Source organism: Poecilia mexicana, unplaced genomic scaffold, assembly GCF_051168715.1.
Source record: "Poecilia mexicana isolate PSO_F unplaced genomic scaffold, ASM5116871v1 scaffold_19, whole genome shotgun sequence".
Classification (NCBI taxonomy): domain Eukaryota; kingdom Metazoa; phylum Chordata; class Actinopteri; order Cyprinodontiformes; family Poeciliidae; genus Poecilia; species Poecilia mexicana.
This window is the reverse complement of record NW_028263388.1, coordinates 5,462,857-5,481,905: the sequence shown is the minus strand read 5'-3', so window position 1 is coordinate 5,481,905 and position 19,049 is coordinate 5,462,857. Positions and strand designations below refer to the sequence as shown.

The following is a 19,049-nucleotide window of genomic DNA, read 5'->3' as shown; positions in this document are numbered from 1 at the left end:
TAATCTCTGGTGTATCAATGAAATTAGAGACGAAACGCTGACACACAGCGATGGCTATAAGTATGTTTTAATTTACATCTGACAGAAGAGACATAACGGAATACACTTGTTGGGGGGGGAAAAAAAAAAAAACAGTCAGCGGCAGCTACACCTTGGCTCCTGATGGAGCTCTCCGAGGCTGACCGACCAAACACTTTGAAATCTGTAGTGAGCTCACTAAACCCTTACACTGAGCAGGGTTGTTGCACTTGTGACGCCGTCCTCCCCTCGTAGACGCCGATCATTCCAGCCTCCTTGAAGCGGGATGTTACGGGGAGAGGACAGTTTATCTGTGCATCATACACACTTAAAACAGCAAGCAATAGTCCCAAACTACCAAAAACAAAAGATGGTTAAAGATAAAATGTATTCGTACAACAGTTCAACAGGAGGAGAGGTTGCGGTTTGGCCCGCTCGGTCCAGAAGGAGCCGACGGGGGATGTTTTGGCGGAATGATAATTGTTCTGGTTTTGCTGTGAACTGTTTGGGGATGGTGGGACTTTCTGTCAAACAGCCCGCCTCTGAAAACGCAGACCAGCGCCTCGACCTGACCCTGTTAGCTAAGGGGCACCAGGGAGGCAGAATGGTCTTCCCTCTTCTGATTTGTTTTCTCCTTATGCGTTTGTTCTCCTCGTCGTGGTCTGTGGGCTCAGTCCAGTTCTATGGGGCTGCTGTCCTCGTGGGCTTCTTCGGCAACGTCGTCTTCTTCACCAGAACCCATCAGGCTGTTCAGCAGATTCCCTGCCAGATGGAAACCACTAATCAGCTTCTCCTGCTGTAGCCTCATTGTTTACTGAAAGTACAGAGTGTGTTGGACTCACCCAGCAGACCTCCGTACGATGGAGACTGTTTGGGTGGGACTCCAAAGAAAAGCTGTCCTATTCGGTCGAGATACTAGGACAGCCACATGCGCAGAGAAAGAGAAACGAGGAAGGAGAAATTGAGATAGTCACTGGTTTCAGAGTGTTTTACCAAACTTTTTAAAGCGTGCGAGACATCAGATCAACTTACCTCATTATACATGGGATCCCTTTTCAGGGAAGGTTGATATTGCTCACATAACACTGTGAAAACTGTTAATTTACCCCTGAAGGACAAAACAGCTTTAATTATTAGACATCAATATTCTAGTACATTCCAAAACACAGCCTGTATTTAGCCTTACAAACACAAGTAGTATAAAGAGACTTGCTCTCACCCTTCCACTGCCAGCAGCAGAAACCAGATAAAGTTTAGTAGAGGCTGGACGAAGGGAGGGCCCCTCTCTATGGACGGGTGTTTTTCTGTGTATGTGCTGAACACCACGGAAGCGCTGTTTTTGTTCTTTAGGCAGAGGAACCTGGAGTGGGAAGGCCAACAAGAATGAAAATGGAGGAGCAACCCTCGTGTCTTTGTTTCACAGTGCGGGCGTCACTGGTGACTTACTGAAGGACGGCCTGCGCCACAAACATGTCGACCTCGCTGCGGTAGCCTCGCGACGATGAATACTCTACTAGCATCTGAGCGCAGCCCTCCCCATCAGATGAGTGCAGGAAATGATACCGAGACTCGCTGTAGTTTTGTTCTAAACATACGAGGCAAAGGAACAGCACATCATCATCAGTATAGACAGCAACACAAAAACAAGACATTCAAGACCGTTTCAGAACGCTACCAGGGTTTTTCTCATAAGCCTGGCGGGCCACCAGGCTTTACTTGCCTCCTCACCAGGCTAACCTTTGTTTGTTTATTTTAAATAAGTTCTTTTTTCATAGCTGGGTTTATAGTCGACACACTGAACTGGGCGCCATCCCTGCACCTGCCCATTGGCCTCACAAGCCATTATTTCCAATTACCATGTTTGCTCAACAAGGTGGCTGCGGCCGCTGCCAGACTGCCCTAGCGCCCCTACCACTGGGCATACCAGGTTTTCTGGGGGAAACCCTGCGTTAAAACTTTGTTCAACGTCTTTATTAACATTTGGAGGAGCAAATGACAACACTTGTAAGTTGACTTCTTACAAAAGTCAACTTCCTTCCAGGAGCTGCTGGTATCACTGCAAGATCTCTGATAAAAATGGCATTTCTACTCTGAGGGAAGACTTTAAGAACCATCATCCTACAAATATTTGAGTCACCCCTTTTCTTCACAGTAGCTAAGACAATTAGCCATTTACCTTTCCATAAGATGACAGCAAGCAGCTGGTGGAGTTTTGGGTGACCCAACTTGCCAGATCCTCCTGTAGACCATTTCAAGGCTCTGGAAACAAATGCAACTCTCTCTGGAGAGTTTGGGTCCATCAGGCTGAACAGCTTGGCCAGATTTTCTGCATCACAATTCACATACAAACACACAACACCACAACAGTGAAGACATTTTACAAAACATAAATAAATAGATAAATAGAAACAGAAAGAACTTTCTCTAATTTTATATAATTTATCATTAATATGCAATTTTGTGAATCGGAAATGTGGTAATGGACCTAAAGAAATGAAACATTTCTAATGCCGATTTGAATGCATGTGACGCACAACTAAAATTCAGTTGAATTTTCTTTTTAAAGATTTTTTTTACCTTTAAGGAATCATTATTTGTTAGTGTATGCATCATATGACTCTCACTCACACAATGAAAAAAGGAGCAAGTAAAAAAAAATAGGCCAAAAGCAGACGGCTCTAAAAATAAATCTCACTAGTCAGTGCATCAAATATTTGGTAGAGTGATCAATCTGCAACTCACCTAATATTTCATCTTCTACCTTTGTGTCAGACTTCTCCAAAACCTCCAACACCAGCATGGACAGATCAGCTGCACTGTTTTGCTGAAAAGCAATAAAAACAAGCCACTCCGTTTTTTTCACTCTGTTTTCACACAAAGGGTCCTATAAATAGGCAGCAGCAATCCACTAACAGAAGCAGAAAAGATGAAACACCAGAGCAACCCAAATGCAAATTTACGTGAAATACACACAGCATTAGCCACACTGTTGGCTAAATATATGTGCATAAAAGAAATTAAAGGAAGTCAAATGTAGCTGCAGCGGCATGTCACAAAGACATTTTAGAGCCTTGTGTATTTTGTACCTGGTTGTAGCTGAAGAAGAGAAGAGCCCCATTGTACATCAGCTCTCTGGCTTCAGCGTGTTTTCCCTGTGACATATACCTGATGGAGGACAGGAGTGATAATGTTAAAGCATTTCAATCGTTTAAAGCTTTTTGTGTTCTTTTATATATTTGACATAGTACTAAAATTGTAATGCAGCCCATTTCCCCATCTACAGTCAAGTGAGACATCTTTTAGGCAAAGGGTCAAGCAAATGAAATAGGGAACCACCAAGTAATAATCATATTAGGCTTCTTAATAATGGGGTTAAAAAATTGTATTCAACATGACTATATTTTCAGAACTAGTACTACCGGAAATATGAGACATTTTTAAATAAAATCAGACAGTTTTCACAGTATACAAATATGACTATGAGCTAAGAAAGCAATCTGTATAGAAACAAACTAAGCATAAACACATCTAGCATCATGCTTTATAACAGAATGTGGCTACCTAACCTAGCTAATTGCTAACACTATTGCCCACCGTCAACAAATCACCTTTATGTAATGGCAACAAAAACGTTTTGCCTTTGTATTTTTTGTTTTCTCTATATTATTTCAACTGAAACGCAGAAACAGCTGTCTCATGTTCTTATCTCAGTAGCTTAGCTAACACAACTCTGCTATCCTCACCCTTCTCAGGCTCACTATGCTAAAAAGGAAACCAGCCAATAGCCATAGACTTGCTGAAGACGGAAAGATCGAATGTCCAATCAGGCGCAACAACAAACACTTCTAGGCTGGTCCAACAAGAAATCCAACCAATCGCATGTAAACAGCGGTGAAAAAAGGGTTGACAGCAGAATGATCTGGAACAGATAGGCCTCGAAGCCAACTGACAATTACAAACTGCAGCTAGCACAGAGGCCATACTCACCTAAAAAATAAAGTTCTGTACATTTGATGAGCTTCATAGTAGTCTCCTTTTTCTACGCTGGCTCGAAGTTTCCCTTCGACTCTCTGGACGCCTCCACGGTTCCTGACGCTGGAGCACCTCAGAGACTCCGGCTCAGCCATGGTCGCACCTCCGCAGCTGCACACTACCGTAGCTTTGACAGGCAGACCAAACCCTTTTAACCAACATGACCCTCTTCGTCTGCCGTAACCGGTGTATTAACAGGGTTTTGAAATTTTAAAACCCTTATAATTGTTTTTCATGTGACAGGTACAGGATTAAATTACAATTTGAGAAATATTTAGATAGTTAAAATAAAATTCACACAAATTCCTCCTTTGTTCCTTCTCTCGGGACCACATATTAACTGTGTGAAAAGGATGAAAACGCGAAAAAACACAAAAATATATTGCTTACCAAACTACAATATTCGTTATTAATAGATTTTTTAAAATCTCTGGTTCTGTTTCCACAGTGATTATGTAGTTCTCTCTCTGTTTGATAAACGTAAATTATCATTATGTATCGCTTTCTAAAAAATATGTTATTGAGGTTCTCACAACAAATACACATTTGTTGGTAATACGAAATGCAAAGAAACTTGCCTCCCGTCATAATATGAACAATTAATAGAACAGATAAACATACAGCATGTCTCATCCTAACAACAACGTCATCCTATGTCACTATGCCATCCTTTACATAATTGCAAAATTCAGCCCTGTGGGGTGAAAAATGTCTAGAAGTTGTTTCCATGTCTTATGAAATCCCTTTGCTGTCCTCCTATATTGTACAAGTTAGGTTTTCCATTGGGAGAATTCCCAAAAGCTCCCTTATATAGCATTTTAAATCAGTTTAATTTCTGATTGGTTAATGATTTCTGATTGGTTAATCAGAAATTAACCACTCAGAAACCATGTGAAACGTTTTCAATATAGACATCGGGGCTTGATGACAAGTATGTTTAACATCTGCTTTCAGTTTGCTTTTTTAAAAGGAACTTGTAATCTGATAGACTTCTAGTGAACTGACATAACTATTACTCTATAGGGATTATTATTATTATTACTATTATTATTATTATTATTATTATTATTATTATTATTATTATTATTATTATACATTTTATTCTTGTTTCAATTGTTTTTGCCTCCTTCTATATTTATTGTCCTTAGCATCCTCTTTAAGAGATTGTCAGAGGGTTTTCAGTTGGCGGCTTCTTCAAATTTGCTGTAACACAGACTGCTACAGGAGATTTTTCCTGCTCACAGCCATCAATACCTCTTTGAATAATCTCTAATTAATATGAATTACAGCTATATTTAATTTCCCTTTGGAATCAATAAAGTATTTTTGAATTCGAATTGAATTTAAATCATCTGCATTAACACAACACAAAATCTCTCTCTCTCTCTCTCTCTCTCTCTCTCTCTCTCTCTCTCTCTCTCTCTCTCTCTCTCTCGAAAATAAGTAGATAAGTTACCCAGATATGAATATTTGTAAGTGATGTTTTCAACTTTCTCTCAATATTTTGTCTTCTAATATGTTTTTTTTTATAAAAAAAAAAAATAATAATAAAATCTTCCAGTTTTGTGGAGTCTGTGCTTATTTGCATCTGACCTCTGATCTTAGGACAATTTTATCATCATGAGAGCTTAAGATTTTTGTCCCTGAGTGACACTGCAATCATGTTTCTGTTTTTAGAGTACTAATTTGGATAATGATATATGTGAATTAAATGATGTTTGGGTATAGTAAAAGTAAATGTTTATCAGTAACAATACTTTATAGAGTGTGGGCTGCACAGTGGCACAGATGGTAGAGTTGTTGCCTTGCAGCAAGAAGGTTCTGGATTCAATTCCCAGCCCCAGTCTTTCTGCATGGAGTTTGCATGTTCTCCCTGTGCATGTGTGGGTTTTCTCCAGGTACTCTGGTTTCCTCCCACAGTCCAAAAACATGTCAGGTAAATTGGCCTCTCCAAATTGTCCCTAGGTGTGAGTGTGTGTATGCATGGTTGTTTGTCTCTGTGTTGCCCTGTGACAGACTGGCAACCTGTCCAGGGTGTAGCCTGCCTCTTGCCTGGAACATTAGCTGGAGATAGGCACCAGCAACCCTCCCAACCCCAGTAAGGGACAAGGGTGTAAAGAAAATGGATGGATGGACTTTATAGAGTTTTGAACTGATTTTGACTATTGATACAATAGATATCACTGATTTCCGATAGGTGCATCTTGCAGTACACTGACTTTGACAGTAGGTGGAGACATACCTCGAAAAGTCTCAGTAGACAGTGGTTTGTTTTGCTCTCTGCGCCTCTCCCCCTTTTCCAATTCAAGTTAATCATTGCTCATATTTTATAGAGGAAGTTATTGCGTTCATTTATACACAAGCGCTGTAATATCTCTCGTGGCTATAAAGCTGAAGTAAAACCGTGGGAACGATGCTGTGAAGGAAGTGGGCCGTCGCGTCCCACGCAGAGGAGGGTTTTCCGGTTAAAGTTTCCTTTGTGATTCGGAAGTAGCGCTGTGATGCTGATGCTGTTTACCCTCACACTCAGCGCAGAAGTGGCAAACATGATGAAGTAAGCGTCCATATAAATGTTATATGTCGACTGTTCGGGTGGCTCGTTTGTTGGGTAGGAGGAGGGAAGATGCAGTTGAGGGTCAGCATGTTAACTCTCGGTTAGCGGGGATGTCTGTCTGCCATGGTGCGCTAGCTAGCTTGCTAACTCGGGGTGTCTGTGTTCAGTCGCGAGCTCATAGCGATTCAGACATAGGTGCTTCTGCTATTGGAAGAAATTGTGAGCCATTATGATGTTCGCGTGCAGCTTGACTTCATTGTATTTCTGGCGTGTTTGGGTGAATTTCCATCCAGACAGGCTAACAATAGCTTAGCCTGTGTGTATGTGTGTTTTGGTCAGTGACAGCTGACATATGTACTGAGGCCTCCTGAAGCGTGAATTCCTCCTCCAGCAGTTGTCACGGTTCTTTTTTTAAAAGACACTCTTAAGCACACAGGGAGCTTTTCTCTGCACAGCATGGCCTCCCTGCTCCAAATCCCGCAGCACACCCACCAGGACCCGCAGTGTGCTCTGACGGGAAATAATAATAATAATAATAAAAACGACCTCAACACAATATTTAATACCATCCTCTCTGGTATTTTTTCCAGCTGATTGCACGGATGCCTCGTCCTGCTGAAATGGAGAAGCCCCTCTTGAACTTTCTGTAAGGCAGGTAAGCAGCAAAGTCTGATCTGTTGATCTGAGTCACATCCTGCACCTGGGGAAGCTGTTGTAATTCGTGGGATCGGGTTTCCTGTGTTTCACATTCAAAGAACCAAAGCTGTCAGCAGGTGCGCAACTATGTGCAGTCTGAGGTGTATCACATTATTCACACATGCACAAACAGCTGTTAAATGCAGAAAATACTAGAAATGATGTTTCCGCCCTCTCTTTGGCGCCCCCTTTAGCGTGGCGCTCCTATAATGCCTCTGTTTGCACCACTGACTGTCAGGACCTTGGGGTTTTTTCTTCTTCTTCTTCTCCATTCTGCCAGTGTGATTGTGATGCATTTCAGAGAGGCTAGTGTGGGCGTGTGCGGAGAGGAATGTGAGTGTCTTTCTTCAGCGCTTTGCAGCAGAGCATGTTCAAACAGCAGCCATCTGTTGGGGGGAATCAGGATGAGGCAACCTGATGTTACACCGAGCCTCTCTTAACAGATCACCTTAAATGAAGTGAATTCAATAAAAGCCTCTAACTTGATATGCCAGTTGAAAATTATAGGGGGGGAAAAAAAACCCTCATCGTTTGGAATTTGGATAACCGACATATTTGCGTGTCATTACACGACGCCTGTGTAAACCGAGTGAAACATTTTATCTGAGACCAATCTGCAACCTCAAAACTGTTTGCTATTATGTCTCATTTTGAACCTTGGCAACATTTACCAGCTGTCCTGTTTGTTCGTCTCCCACACTTGTTGCACGTATCGGTGTGAGATAGAAGCTCCTGCTAACAAACAGTGTTGGCGTTTGATGCCGCCACCACCGTGTTTCACACTGTGTTCCAGAAATGTGTTTGGAGCGTTTCGTCAGACCAAACACTTCGTTTCAGGTGTTTTTTCTGTCTTCTTCCTGGTCAGTCTGCTAATAGGACACACTTATGGTTTGTGTTCAGCAGTGACTTTCTTCCTGGACTCTATTGTGGGCTGCATTTACTAACTAATCACTAGATTTTATTATAAATTGTTGTCATAACTCCTATCTTCGAAGAGTAGTGATGCTGCGGGGAGGAACGTTCTCTGGTTGGGGTCAGGCCTGTCACCATAACAAATTTTGCTGTGCGATTTAAATTATTACAGTAAACCACAACGTTGTTGTTTAGAGACCATATTCAAGTGTTCAGGTCAATAACCGATAACCTCATAATTGACAAGGAACGCACTTTTTTTCTCTTCCGATATCGATACGGATATTTGAGGATCAGTATCGGCTGATGCAGAAAAATGGAGCTGAATTTTGACTTAATCGTTTCTTTTTTAAAACGTAGATATAAATGTACTGAATTACAGATGTATTTGATTACTCTGCACCACTACAACACACATATGGCTTCACAAGCTTGGTCACACATGTAAAAACAACTTTAATTTGTATAGTCAAGCGCTATAAAGAGTATAACAGCCAATATAAAATTGATAATTTAATAATAAAAAGTCAGAAGAGTGTTTGGCAATGTCACAAAAGCTACTAGCAGCTTACAGACAGATATTTATAACTGTCTTTTTAAAAAACAGCAACAGTTTTACAAGGTCAATCAATGCAAATTCTCCCCTAATGACTGTGTTAGCGCCTGGCCCGCAGCTCTCAGTCTTCCTCTTCCCCTCGTTGTTTTTCAAGGAGAGCACATCATAGGTATTTTGTTTCCTGGAATTGTATTGTGTGCCAATCATTTTTCTGCTGAAGTCTTTTCTCTGATGGAAACAAACAAAAAAAAATCCCTCTTTTTGCTTGCTGAGAAAAACGGATGTTTCAGATTGTTTTGATATGTAGCCGTTTGATGCGTTTAAACTTCTGACTTCTTCGCTGATCCAGCAGAGCTTTGATTAAAAACTACAGCTGTTTTGTTGGAGTTTGTATGAAAGAATGGAACAGCTGGTGCTAAAGAGGTTACACCCAGAGATACACAATGTACGAGTTCTCAGATTCCTGGACATGTCTGGATGCCTTTTGCTTGATAAGCATCATTGTTACTGTTAGATATAATCCGGTCTTGATCAGAATAAACTTTAACGTGTTCTCGTTTTTTTCTTATTGTTGTACTCCAAACAGGTATTTTACAAGTTAGGACTTACTTTACAAACTGCATCTTTAAATAAAAAATGTGTTATTAGTATTGCCTTCCCTTATTCTAAGTCTTTTAACCTTTATTTTTTTAAACAAATATATATGAATTACTTATTAGAACTAAACACACCCTTCAGAGATTTATTGGTGCCAGTATTTAGCTCAGATTCATTTTTTGTTTCGGTCATCAGCCGGTTTCTCGGTGCATGTCTAATCATTTTAAATTTTTGTTTTATTCCAGTTTATCCTGTGACTATGGCAACACTTGACCCCCTCCAGGGCGCTGACCCCAGTGCTGGAACCATGGAGGTTCCAGGGAAGCCGGGCTCAGCCCCGAGCCCTCAGAGCGAAGCAGTGACCAATGAGCTTCAGGAACTCTCTCTTCAGCCGGCTCCAAATCTGCTGCCGATACAGGAGCGCAAGAATGGTGAGTGTGAATTGTTTTTCATCTTGATTTTTCTTTTCATTTAGTTAAAAATGTCTCATTTTGGGAGTCTGGGTTTTTGAACTTTGAACTGTGAAGTCTTGCAGACTGGGCCAAGAGTCATTCTAGATTCGTGATGGGCAATGTGTTAAATCTGCAGTGTGTAATTTCTGTTTGTTGAAACTGTTACTCTGTCATGACAATATAATATGAGACAGATAATCTGTGAAAAAAGTCAAGCTTCTCTGCCTTCTTCCAGTGCCAAATAGAAACAACCAATCAGAGGCAGGAGGAGGGGCTTAACGCTGTCAGTCATGCTCATTTGGGTGTCTGTCGTGTATGCTAATGCCAGTTAGCATTCCCACCAAAGATGGCGGATAAACAGTTTTCCTGCAAAGTGAGTTGTTTCTCTGCCATTCGTACATTTAGCAGCACATTCATGAGGTTGATTGACAGCACTAGGCCCCTCCTCCTGCCTCTGATTGGTGGTTTTTGCATTTTTTCAAATGTAAATAGCAGCAAAAGGACAATGTGTATGAATTTCCAGAACAGTTGATTGTTGTAATTTATTTTCAAATACTTATTATCATTTTTGTCGTGAACACAATAAATGCCACAAATGACCATTCTGAAACTTCTTCCTTCTCTATTCTGGATAACTTTTGTGCTGCTGGGATGAACTGAGTGACAATTTCCTTTTCACCTGGAACCTTCTAGACTTCTATCAATGGCTCTGCTGTGTTGTGTGTATTTGCATGTTTGTGGCTGCAGAGCTGTTCCCAACCTGATCACACCCACAATTATCCTGATAGTGATTGAGAACAAGATTGTAAGTTGGCAGACTTTAGCTTTTTACGTTTCATGAAGAAGATTCAACATGTGTTCTGTCATTGGAAAGGTAGATTTTCCAGACCAACTTTTTTTCCTCTAGAGATAATAATGACTCTTAGAGGGCACGCTATATTAGAAAACCTTCTGAACGGCAGAAGTTCAAGCTACATCTGCCTGTGTGTGTTATTTTGATAGTAAAGGAATTTCCTCACCTCAGAGAACATCTGAAGACTGGTAAAACAAAAGGGAGTGAAACTGGAGGTGTGTGTGTGCATTGAAGTCCTCAGAAGAAGGGAGCGAAGCAGCTTCTGTACCTAATTAGCTTGCTCCTGTGTGCCGACCTCCTGCTGCAGCAGATTAATGGCCGCTGCGTGTTTGCTCGCTGGACTCAGCGCTCTGTGGGCCTGCTTTGTGCCTGGAGATAACTAAGTTTTGAGGCTACACGCCAGACTCTCACAGTGACTTGTAACAGCTTCCTTTGGTCTGAGTCGTAGCGGGTTAGATTAGTCGGCTCTATTAATTGATTCACACTGGAACATTGAAGCCAAATTTGGCTGAAGTTTGATGACTTTTAAAGTTTTTAAGTCTGTACCCAAGACAAATTTCCTTCTGGACAATAAACTTCATCTTATCGTCTTCTCTTATCTTAACAGTGGATTAAATTTAAACCTAACTGTTTTTCATTTGAACAGCTTGTATTGGAGTTGCACTGTTTGATTTAGCTCATCTATTGACTTATTTTTCTTGCAAAGTTGTTTGAAAAGCTTCAAAATGGCAGCAAACTCTTAGATCAGAACATTAAAGTTCTACATAGGCTTCCATTCTATCCTTAAAGCATCCTTTTCTTGTTTGCATTTCTTACAGGCATTTATTTACTTATGCAGATAAGATTTCTCTGCCTTAGTTTTCTGTTTACACTCTTTCCCACTTTGTGGAGAGCCTAAGAAACAGGCTTTTGTGACATCCTGGTCATCTTATGAAATTTTGTTTATTTTTGAAAAATCATTTTAAAAATTATTTGGGGTGGGACTTAGACATGTTTTTAATAAATTAAACTATTAAGATCAATTTAAATCAATTTTTGGGCAGTGAATTGCTTTTTTAATGTACAAAAGGTTCTGACCAGAACCTTTGTGTTCCCACGTTTCTGATACGCCTGTAAATCAGATGCACAAGTGACGTGCAAACAGCAATGGAGGACAAAGCTGCCTCTAATGCAAAGAAAATTTACTTACTCATTTTATTTAGACATTTTTGGACATTTTTAACTGGCCCACTGTGATTGTGCGTTATTATTATTTCTTGCTCATACAGCTGTTTAGTCACCTTATAGGTCCTACAGTTTCTCCTGTAGTTTGATCTGTGGTAGAATTGAAGACATCAGTTTCTTTACAGGGAAAACTCAGAGATCCTGTAACCAGTAGCTCCTCCAGTGTTTCCAGTTTGGTGTCTTTAGTGTAGTGAGATCTTTCTTTCTGCCACAGAGTCTCAGTCTCATCCCACTGCATAAGCAGAGCGCTCCAAAGATTGATTCTGGGGTTGATGTGTAATTCGACTACAGGCACTCCCACATCTTTGCATTATACAAGAGTATCTGCACTGGCTTCTTGTTGTTTCAGCCTGCAGTCGTACTCATTTGGGTTCCAGTTGGTTATATGACGAGTATTAGCAGTTTTGTTCTCACAATTCAGAAAGATTCCAGGCTGTAACTACTTGTTATTAGATCATATTTTCCTCACAGACACAAAGATGTGTTCTCCGTTGGCCTCGGGGCACCACTCCCAGGTTTAAACAACCAATTGTGTCGTCTGACTATTCCTGGCACTTTACTCCACCACTCAGGAGCAGACAAGTTGATGCGGGCATTCCTGCAGCTCATTCATTGAGAAGATGCTGCTGTTCAGAGTGCGGGGCCGTTTTCCCGGCAAGCACAAGCATTTCTGGGCTGTCAAGCAGTTGCTTGTAAATGCTTTTACACTCCTTAAGCGTCTTGACATTTTTGTTGTGTCACAGTTGCAAACTGTATCGTGTTTTGCTAGAATTTCATTTGACAGAGCGAAGTGACATACTGCATAAACGTGAGGCAAAAGTAAACATGACATGGCTTTCATAAAGTTCTACAAATTCAAATTTTAAGTGTAACATCCATTATTGCCCGTCAAAGTCTTTCAGAAGTTTTAGAATTAATAAAGTTCACCTGTGTGTCTGTTGGTCTCAGTTCTAACAAACCTCAGAAGTTTGTTAGAGAACATCGGTAGACAAACGGCATCATGAAGACCAGGCAGGCGAAGCAAACGGGTCCAAGATTCAGCTACAAAGCTGGGCAGAGTGACGACGGAGTCTGGAATTCGATCTTTACCCATTATGATCCATGGAAAAGACGGTTTGAACTTCCCCACAAAACCTCATTTTCAACTCCTTGTTGCCATGGTTATGCATCATAACAACTGTCTGAAAGTAAAAAAAATAAAACAAAGTCAGGGTATAAACCCTTCCAGCTGCACAGTATCCAAAACCAGAGGGAATAATTGTCCAAACATGCAGTGCCACAACCAAAAGGAAAAACAAAAAGAAACGAGAGTCTAGAAAAAAGAACTAATCAGAACTAGCATAACAGAGCTCCTCCAACATGCAGCCACCAAACACCAACATGCTATCTAGACTCCTTGGCAAGGCTTGAAACCACCCAACCTATTTTGCAAAGAGGAACAGGGAAAAATTCAGTCATTGAATGCACAAAGCTATTAGAGACATCAACTCTACATATTGTAAAACACATTGAAATTCATAATTTTAATGTGAAAAGGTTCACGTGCACAAAGTACCGTGTGTCTACTTTACTGCCGTAAAACTCAACACCCAGCTCACATATGAAAGCTCCTCAAAGCCTTATCTTTGACATCAGACTAAGCAGTTTGTTTACTCCAGCAGATTCTTTCCTCAGTAATGGGTGAGTTAGCAGAGATTTATTATCAACCAGACATGCGTGTGTGTGTGTGTGTGTGTGTGTGTGTGTGTGTACACGGAAGGAGAGAGATCTTTTCAGAATGAGACACAGATGTGAAGGACGACGTTAACATGCTGTGTCTGCGAAGCTTTTTATGTTTCCTGTTCTCTGGGCTCCAAACCTGCCTCTGAAGCTCTCTGCAGCAAACAATCGCGGTCGGGACATGTTAATGCGGCCGAGATGGTTCAGAACGCCGAGCTGGAAAAGCTGGTCAGAGTGTAGGAGTGCAGGCTGTAGCAGCTCTGGCAGCAGGAGGAGTAAGAGGAGGAGGATGGGGAAGTTGAAGGAAGGGGGAGGTCATCTCTGAAATGGCAGTATTGCATAATTTGAAGGGAACAGAAGGAAAGCGAAGAAAACTGGAAAGCAAGTAAATGAGGTGGTGTTACTTGGACTTTGCATCAGTTTGTTTTAGTTCTCTCTTTCTTTTTGTTATTGCTGGAGCTTCAACCAGCCTCCAAGAGCAAAAAATAAGAAACGACGAAAGACTAGGGCCGAAGGGTGAACCTTGTTGTTACCTAAGAAACTTTAAGGCGCCGCCAACACAGACCCACACACGCCCTCTCTGCCGGGACATGCTCACACTTGCAGACACAGTCCAGAGAGGAAAGCGTGAGGTGCGCACCTACCTGTGGAATACCAGCTGGAGGCTGCAGGAAAACACTTGGACTACTCTCTCGCTGGATGGTGTTGAGCACTCCGTCTGCTGTCACTGGGAAGCATGCAGCACTAGTCTGGTCAGAAGGGGCAGAGTTTCTCTTCGGCATGGTGCAGAGGGACATGACCATCCAGTCAGGTAAAGCCTGTTCAGCTACACTTGGTTCAAGGCTGCATGTGGATTTTGTTCTTCCTTACATAATCAAAGCATATGGTTGCAACAAACTCCATCTGGGATGCATTTTTATATACACATCTGACTTAAATCTTTTGTAAAAATGTCCCATCTTGGGTTCCCACTGAAGTTTTGAAGCGAAGCTAAAAAAAAATTGATGTAGAACTGCACACTTGTAAAATAAATTGGTCTCCTCAGGGCAAAGGAAACAGGTGAGGCTGGCATTCCAACTTTTCAGGGTCTCTTTAAAGCAGAACTTGGTTGATGAGGTTGGTGGCAAGATGCAATTCGAATGGAGAAGCTCTCTGAAGGTCTCTGTTCATTCGCAGTAGCTGTCAACTTCGATCTCTGGATTGGGACGGCTGAGCCGCTCACAGACAGAGGTGACGGAGTTGGAGGTGAACTAGAGACGCTCTAGGATAGACACCAAAGCTCGGGTGGGAAAGTAGGTTGTAGGCGTCAGCGACTCTGCTCCAGATTGAAGTAGAAATGACCCACTCTTTGCAGTCAGAACAGATTGTCCCAGAATCTCATGACAGCTTCTGAGCCATAGAAACGGGCAGCTTCTGCACAAAGCAAGAACCCTGTTTGTTTGGTTATGTCTCAAACGTGACCGCAACAGATGAGCTCACCAACTATTATACTGGTAGAACAAGTAGTAGACACTTGTTTTTCTGGAGCGCACAAAAGGTCAGCTTCAAATTAGCAGAAATATTCAGAATAGGGCTTTTATAATAACAATAATGCAAAGCTAATGAGTTTTCTTTTAATTTCTTTAGTCACCATTTAACAGAGATCGTCAGTCTGAACATAGCATCACCAGGCTGAAATATGGTGGTGGCTGCATCATGCTGAGGAGATTCTTTACATTAGGGAAGAAGAGTAGAGGCAGAGGTTGCGCTAGACTTTTTTGTTCTCAGTCATTTTGACCGACAGGATTAAAAAAATTGGTCATGTTCTATTTTTACCCGTCAAATTATAAGTACATTAATATCGGCTATTTAGCCGCATTTTTATGCGGGTTAGTTAATATTCACCTAGTTTAACCGTGAATCCAGATCCCATCTAACATTTTCTCCATAGTGATAAAAACCACTGACTGTGGCCCCAATAACTTATAATAAATGAAATTAAACGACTCCACTTAAATTACCAGCACTTCACCTGCTGGGGTCTGAACACACAGCCTCACAAACTCCTCCTGGTTCGCATCTGCAGAGAAATCTGCGCTGGTTCATCGGACAGTTGGATCTGATCCAAACCTATCCATGAACTTTTTTTTTTTTTTTTTACCCTGTGCGGCGCTTTTACAAGGATTTATTTATTTATTTATTGCGTGGTTTCACTTCCCCGAAACAGACAGATGTTATGTCTGCCGCGCTTCTGAGCGCCGCTCTCCTTCTGGGTGCGGGACGGTAACCTCTTCAGCTCCATTTGTTAAATCTGCACGGTGAGTTAAGTTTAATTCTTTGCAGCGGCAGAACCGCGTCCGCATTGGTTGTGCAGCTGCAGCGCACTGCGCATGTTACGATCTAATTAACTTGTGCACCGTCATTTATTTCCTCAAGATAAACTGCCGGCTCCTCCAATGTTGAAACCGTATAAATGGATTCAACATTGTATTCTCTTTAGTTTTCTCAGTTTCTATATAATGGAGACTGAAATTAAACACGCCATTTCTACCAAAGGTCTTGAATGCGCTTCCTAACCAGACGCTCCAAAGCGTCGGGTCCATAACTCTTCAACATGCTGCCAGCTCCCGGTCAGAAAGACGCATTTAGTTCAGTGTCCATGAGATGATATTCAGAAAGGATTCTTTTATTGATTGATTTTAGTTGCCTCTGCGATGAACTCTTTGTGTAAAGTCTGTCATGTCCTCGCATGAGGGTGTTAATTATAACCTGTCAAATGACCGACAGCCTTTAAATTTTCCTGTCGTTTAAAAAAATAACCAGTCAAATACGGAAAATATTCCGTTAACGCGACCTCTGGTTAGAGGTGACAGTAAGGTGGCTGAAGCTAAATAAGACGGTTCTAGAGGGAGACAGGAAGGCAAAGTGCCAGAACCAGATCTGATGGTCACAGTTGCATGACGAAAATCATGTCATTTTGTTGTCAGCCTCATGTCGTCCGCCCCTTCTTGCCACAGTCTCCATCGTGGACTTCTCGCCCCCCCTCACTTTGCAAAACCGTTGTATTATTGGTCAGAATTTTGTTTATGTGGAAAATAGCCCAAACTGCTCAACTTCCAGAAATCAGGTCTTCAGTCAGAGACCAATTGTCGGTGGAAGTATGAAAGATCTGTCATGACTGCTGTTTTTACCATTTCTTGTAAACCAAACATTTGACAAAACACCATGACGAACAATAGGAGGGTTTTACAGAAACTTGGCTCTGTGTGTCTTGTGGACCTTGATGGTTGTGTTCAAAAACAAAATGGCTCGCAGCCACGTGGCCACATGTCGACAGCTCGACTTTCTCCGACCATGCTAGCCCCCTGCTTAACGGGCATGACTTCAACCAATTCTTTGCCAGTCTACCCTGTCTAGATTTGTCTTCATTTGAAGATCCTCTGCGGACCCCTCCCTGTTCTTCGTAACCACTTCAAGGGTAGCACAAGCCGAACCATGCAGGGTATTGCAAGAAATGTGAATTTCAGAAGAATGTATTTGTTATTTGGCCTGTGGATTCCTCCTCTGACAACAACACCTCAACCAATCTGCGATGAGACCCTGGTAGTTGTCAAGATGGCATCTGCAAATCAATAATTTCATGGTCAAACCTTTTTATCAATAGAAGAGCATATGTCATTGTCAACTGGGACAGGGCAGCGCACAACAAACATATACCGAGAGATTTAGGGGAAATAGGTCATCTAAAGACACACGCATAGAAGAGCGTTGACCACAGATCCTGTGTGCTCATAGCCTGACCCAATTCCTTCCCCGTGTTCCCTGCCACATAGTGAGGAACACACTGCCAACAGAGACACACCCAATTTGCCTAGACCCAAACTGGCTAGAGTGAGACTTGTCAATGTAAAAGGAGCGTTGGAGGCTACAGAAGATATAGTCTTGTCTTCCAACATCTCTAAACTCAAAACAAATTCAAATGTTGGATTGGTCCACTATTTTCCAAAGGGGATTTGGGAAATGTCAGTTTCTAAACATGCAAAGTTAGTGGAGACAATCCCTGTAATGCTGTTATTACTTAAAAAAAAAGGTTGCATGCAAATGCACACCAGTTATGCTCCACTTTCTCTCATAGAAACCAATTAAAATGCATAAAATTTTCGGGCTGTAAGCAAAAGCAGATCCAGATAATCTCTCCATCCTTAGTCTACGCAATGTCAAAAGCCTTGCTCTATCCGACTCACTTCTGGCTGGTAGGTGGCAGAAACAATCTTTTTGCTGTCACAAATTAAACGTGCCGTCATGTTGAAGACCGAAGCGTCTGCGGCTCTGGCCGTTGGGCGCCTTCTGGAGGTACGTTGGCTCAACATGCAGCCTGGCAGCGGCCAGCTCAGCCCAGCAGTGATTCAGGGAGCTGACGGCGCTGTTATGTAACTGACTGGAAAGCTGCCAGCAACAGAGGCCCCAAAGCACTCCATCAGCCTGAGAGTAGGAGGGTAGGAAAGGGGCAAAAGGGAGATTGAGAGATGGCAAGAAAGAGTGGTAATAAAGATGGGAAGGATGGAGAAATTAGTGTTTAATTAGACAAGGGACAGAAATGTAAAAACAATAGCAAGTATTGAAAGAAAGGAGTATGGAAAGCAGGAAGGAAGGAGGTATTTAAGTCAAAGTAAACACAGTCCAACATAAAATTCTTGCAGCAACAGCTTGCTCTGAAAGCAGCACACTAAGTTATAGTATGTACAGCATAACGTTGAATTAGACGTCCCAAGCATTACATCAGAGCCAGGAAATGAATAACAGGAGTCAGAATTACTTCTTTGTGGACGAATGGAACTGACTATCCACTACACACACAGACAGATGTATTTATGTTACTAATCTGTGTAGGAAGGTGTACTTCATGCTACACCATCATGACTGATCAGCACTCACACACACACTTCACACCTCATGTCACTCAGGACCTCAACATGCGCTTGCTTGGATTTGGTTGCCTTCCCGTTTTCACAGTACGTCCTGACAGCACGGTATTTTCTGCAAGCACCGACACACTCCGCGACTTTGATTAGTGATCAAGTAAAATCCTGTTGGATAATAATGAGAAGTCGGGGGAGCCCAAACAGAGCAGCCTCGCTTAGATTGCTTGCCTTAAGCCAAAAAGAAAAAGAGAAATGCTTTATCAGCTCCCCGAAGTCTGCTCATAGCAACGGGAACACGACGCCCACACACCCACAGGTACAAGCCCACTCATGTTGCGTGTTCTGTATTTTCTAGCATGCCTTGCAGTTGTGAAATGCAGCCTTTTGAGCAGGCAGGGCCAGGTAGAAAAGCACCACTGATGAGCTTTTTTTTTTTTTTGGAAAAAGGACATCTTGTTTTCTCCAAATTCAAAAAATGCAAACATGCAGAAATAAACAGGAGTGCTGTAAATATTGCTGTTGATTTTTGGATTTT

At 41.8% G+C, this 19,049-nt stretch overlaps 2 protein-coding genes across 6 annotated transcripts in view; one reads left to right on the top strand and one right to left on the bottom strand.

Annotated features, from left to right (window-relative positions):
• Window positions 1-49: 49 nt before the first annotated feature.
• Window positions 50-4,189, bottom strand: get4 (guided entry of tail-anchored proteins factor 4). 2 transcript variants are annotated; one of them, XM_014997981.2, is made up of 9 exons: window positions 4,006-4,189; window positions 3,105-3,183; window positions 2,761-2,842; window positions 2,195-2,344; window positions 1,465-1,603; window positions 1,238-1,378; window positions 1,051-1,126; window positions 861-933; window positions 50-780 (listed from the first exon to the last, which is right to left on the bottom strand). In XM_014997981.2, the coding sequence occupies exons 1-9, from the start codon at window positions 4,143-4,145 to the stop codon at window positions 689-691; spliced, it is 972 nt and encodes a 323-aa protein (XP_014853467.1). In that variant the 5' UTR covers window positions 4,146-4,189; the 3' UTR covers window positions 50-688. The 2 variants fall into 2 exon arrangements, with proteins under 2 accessions (XP_014853467.1, XP_087872437.1); XM_088016311.1 differs by lacking the exon at window positions 4,006-4,189 and adding an exon at window positions 3,627-3,733.
• Window positions 4,190-6,355: 2,166 nt separating this feature from the next.
• The window catches only part of mrtfab (myocardin related transcription factor Ab), a 52,841-nt gene continuing 40,147 nt past the window's right edge, over window positions 6,356-19,049 (top strand). Inside the window, exons 1-3 of one of the 4 annotated variants that reach the window (XM_088016602.1) lie at window positions 6,356-6,604; window positions 7,195-7,259; window positions 9,611-9,796. In XM_088016602.1, coding sequence (XP_087872728.1) covers window positions 9,625-9,796 — 172 coding nt within the window. In that variant the 5' untranslated portion in view covers window positions 6,356-6,604; window positions 7,195-7,259; window positions 9,611-9,624. Of the gene's footprint in view, window positions 6,605-7,194; window positions 7,260-9,610; window positions 9,797-13,680; window positions 14,425-19,049 lie in introns of those variants that run through there. The other 3 variants (XM_088016599.1, XM_014997954.2, XM_088016600.1) reach the window with 3 other exon arrangements.

What these genes read in the sequence shown, in the direction of transcription:
- get4 (XM_014997981.2), bottom strand. Translation starts at nt 4,145, where the DNA reads ATGGCTGAGCCGGAGTCTCTGAGGTGCTCCAGCGTCAGGAACCGTGGA. An exon ending in GTGGCGCAGGCCGTCCTTCA is followed by an intron (nt 1,379 to 1,464) that starts GTAAGTCACCAG and finishes TTCCCACTCCAG; the next exon opens with GTTCCTCTGCCTAAAGAACA. An exon ending in GGGATCCCATGTATAATGAG is followed by an intron (nt 934 to 1,050) that starts GTAAGTTGATCT and finishes TGGCTGTCCTAG; the next exon opens with TATCTCGACCGAATAGGACA.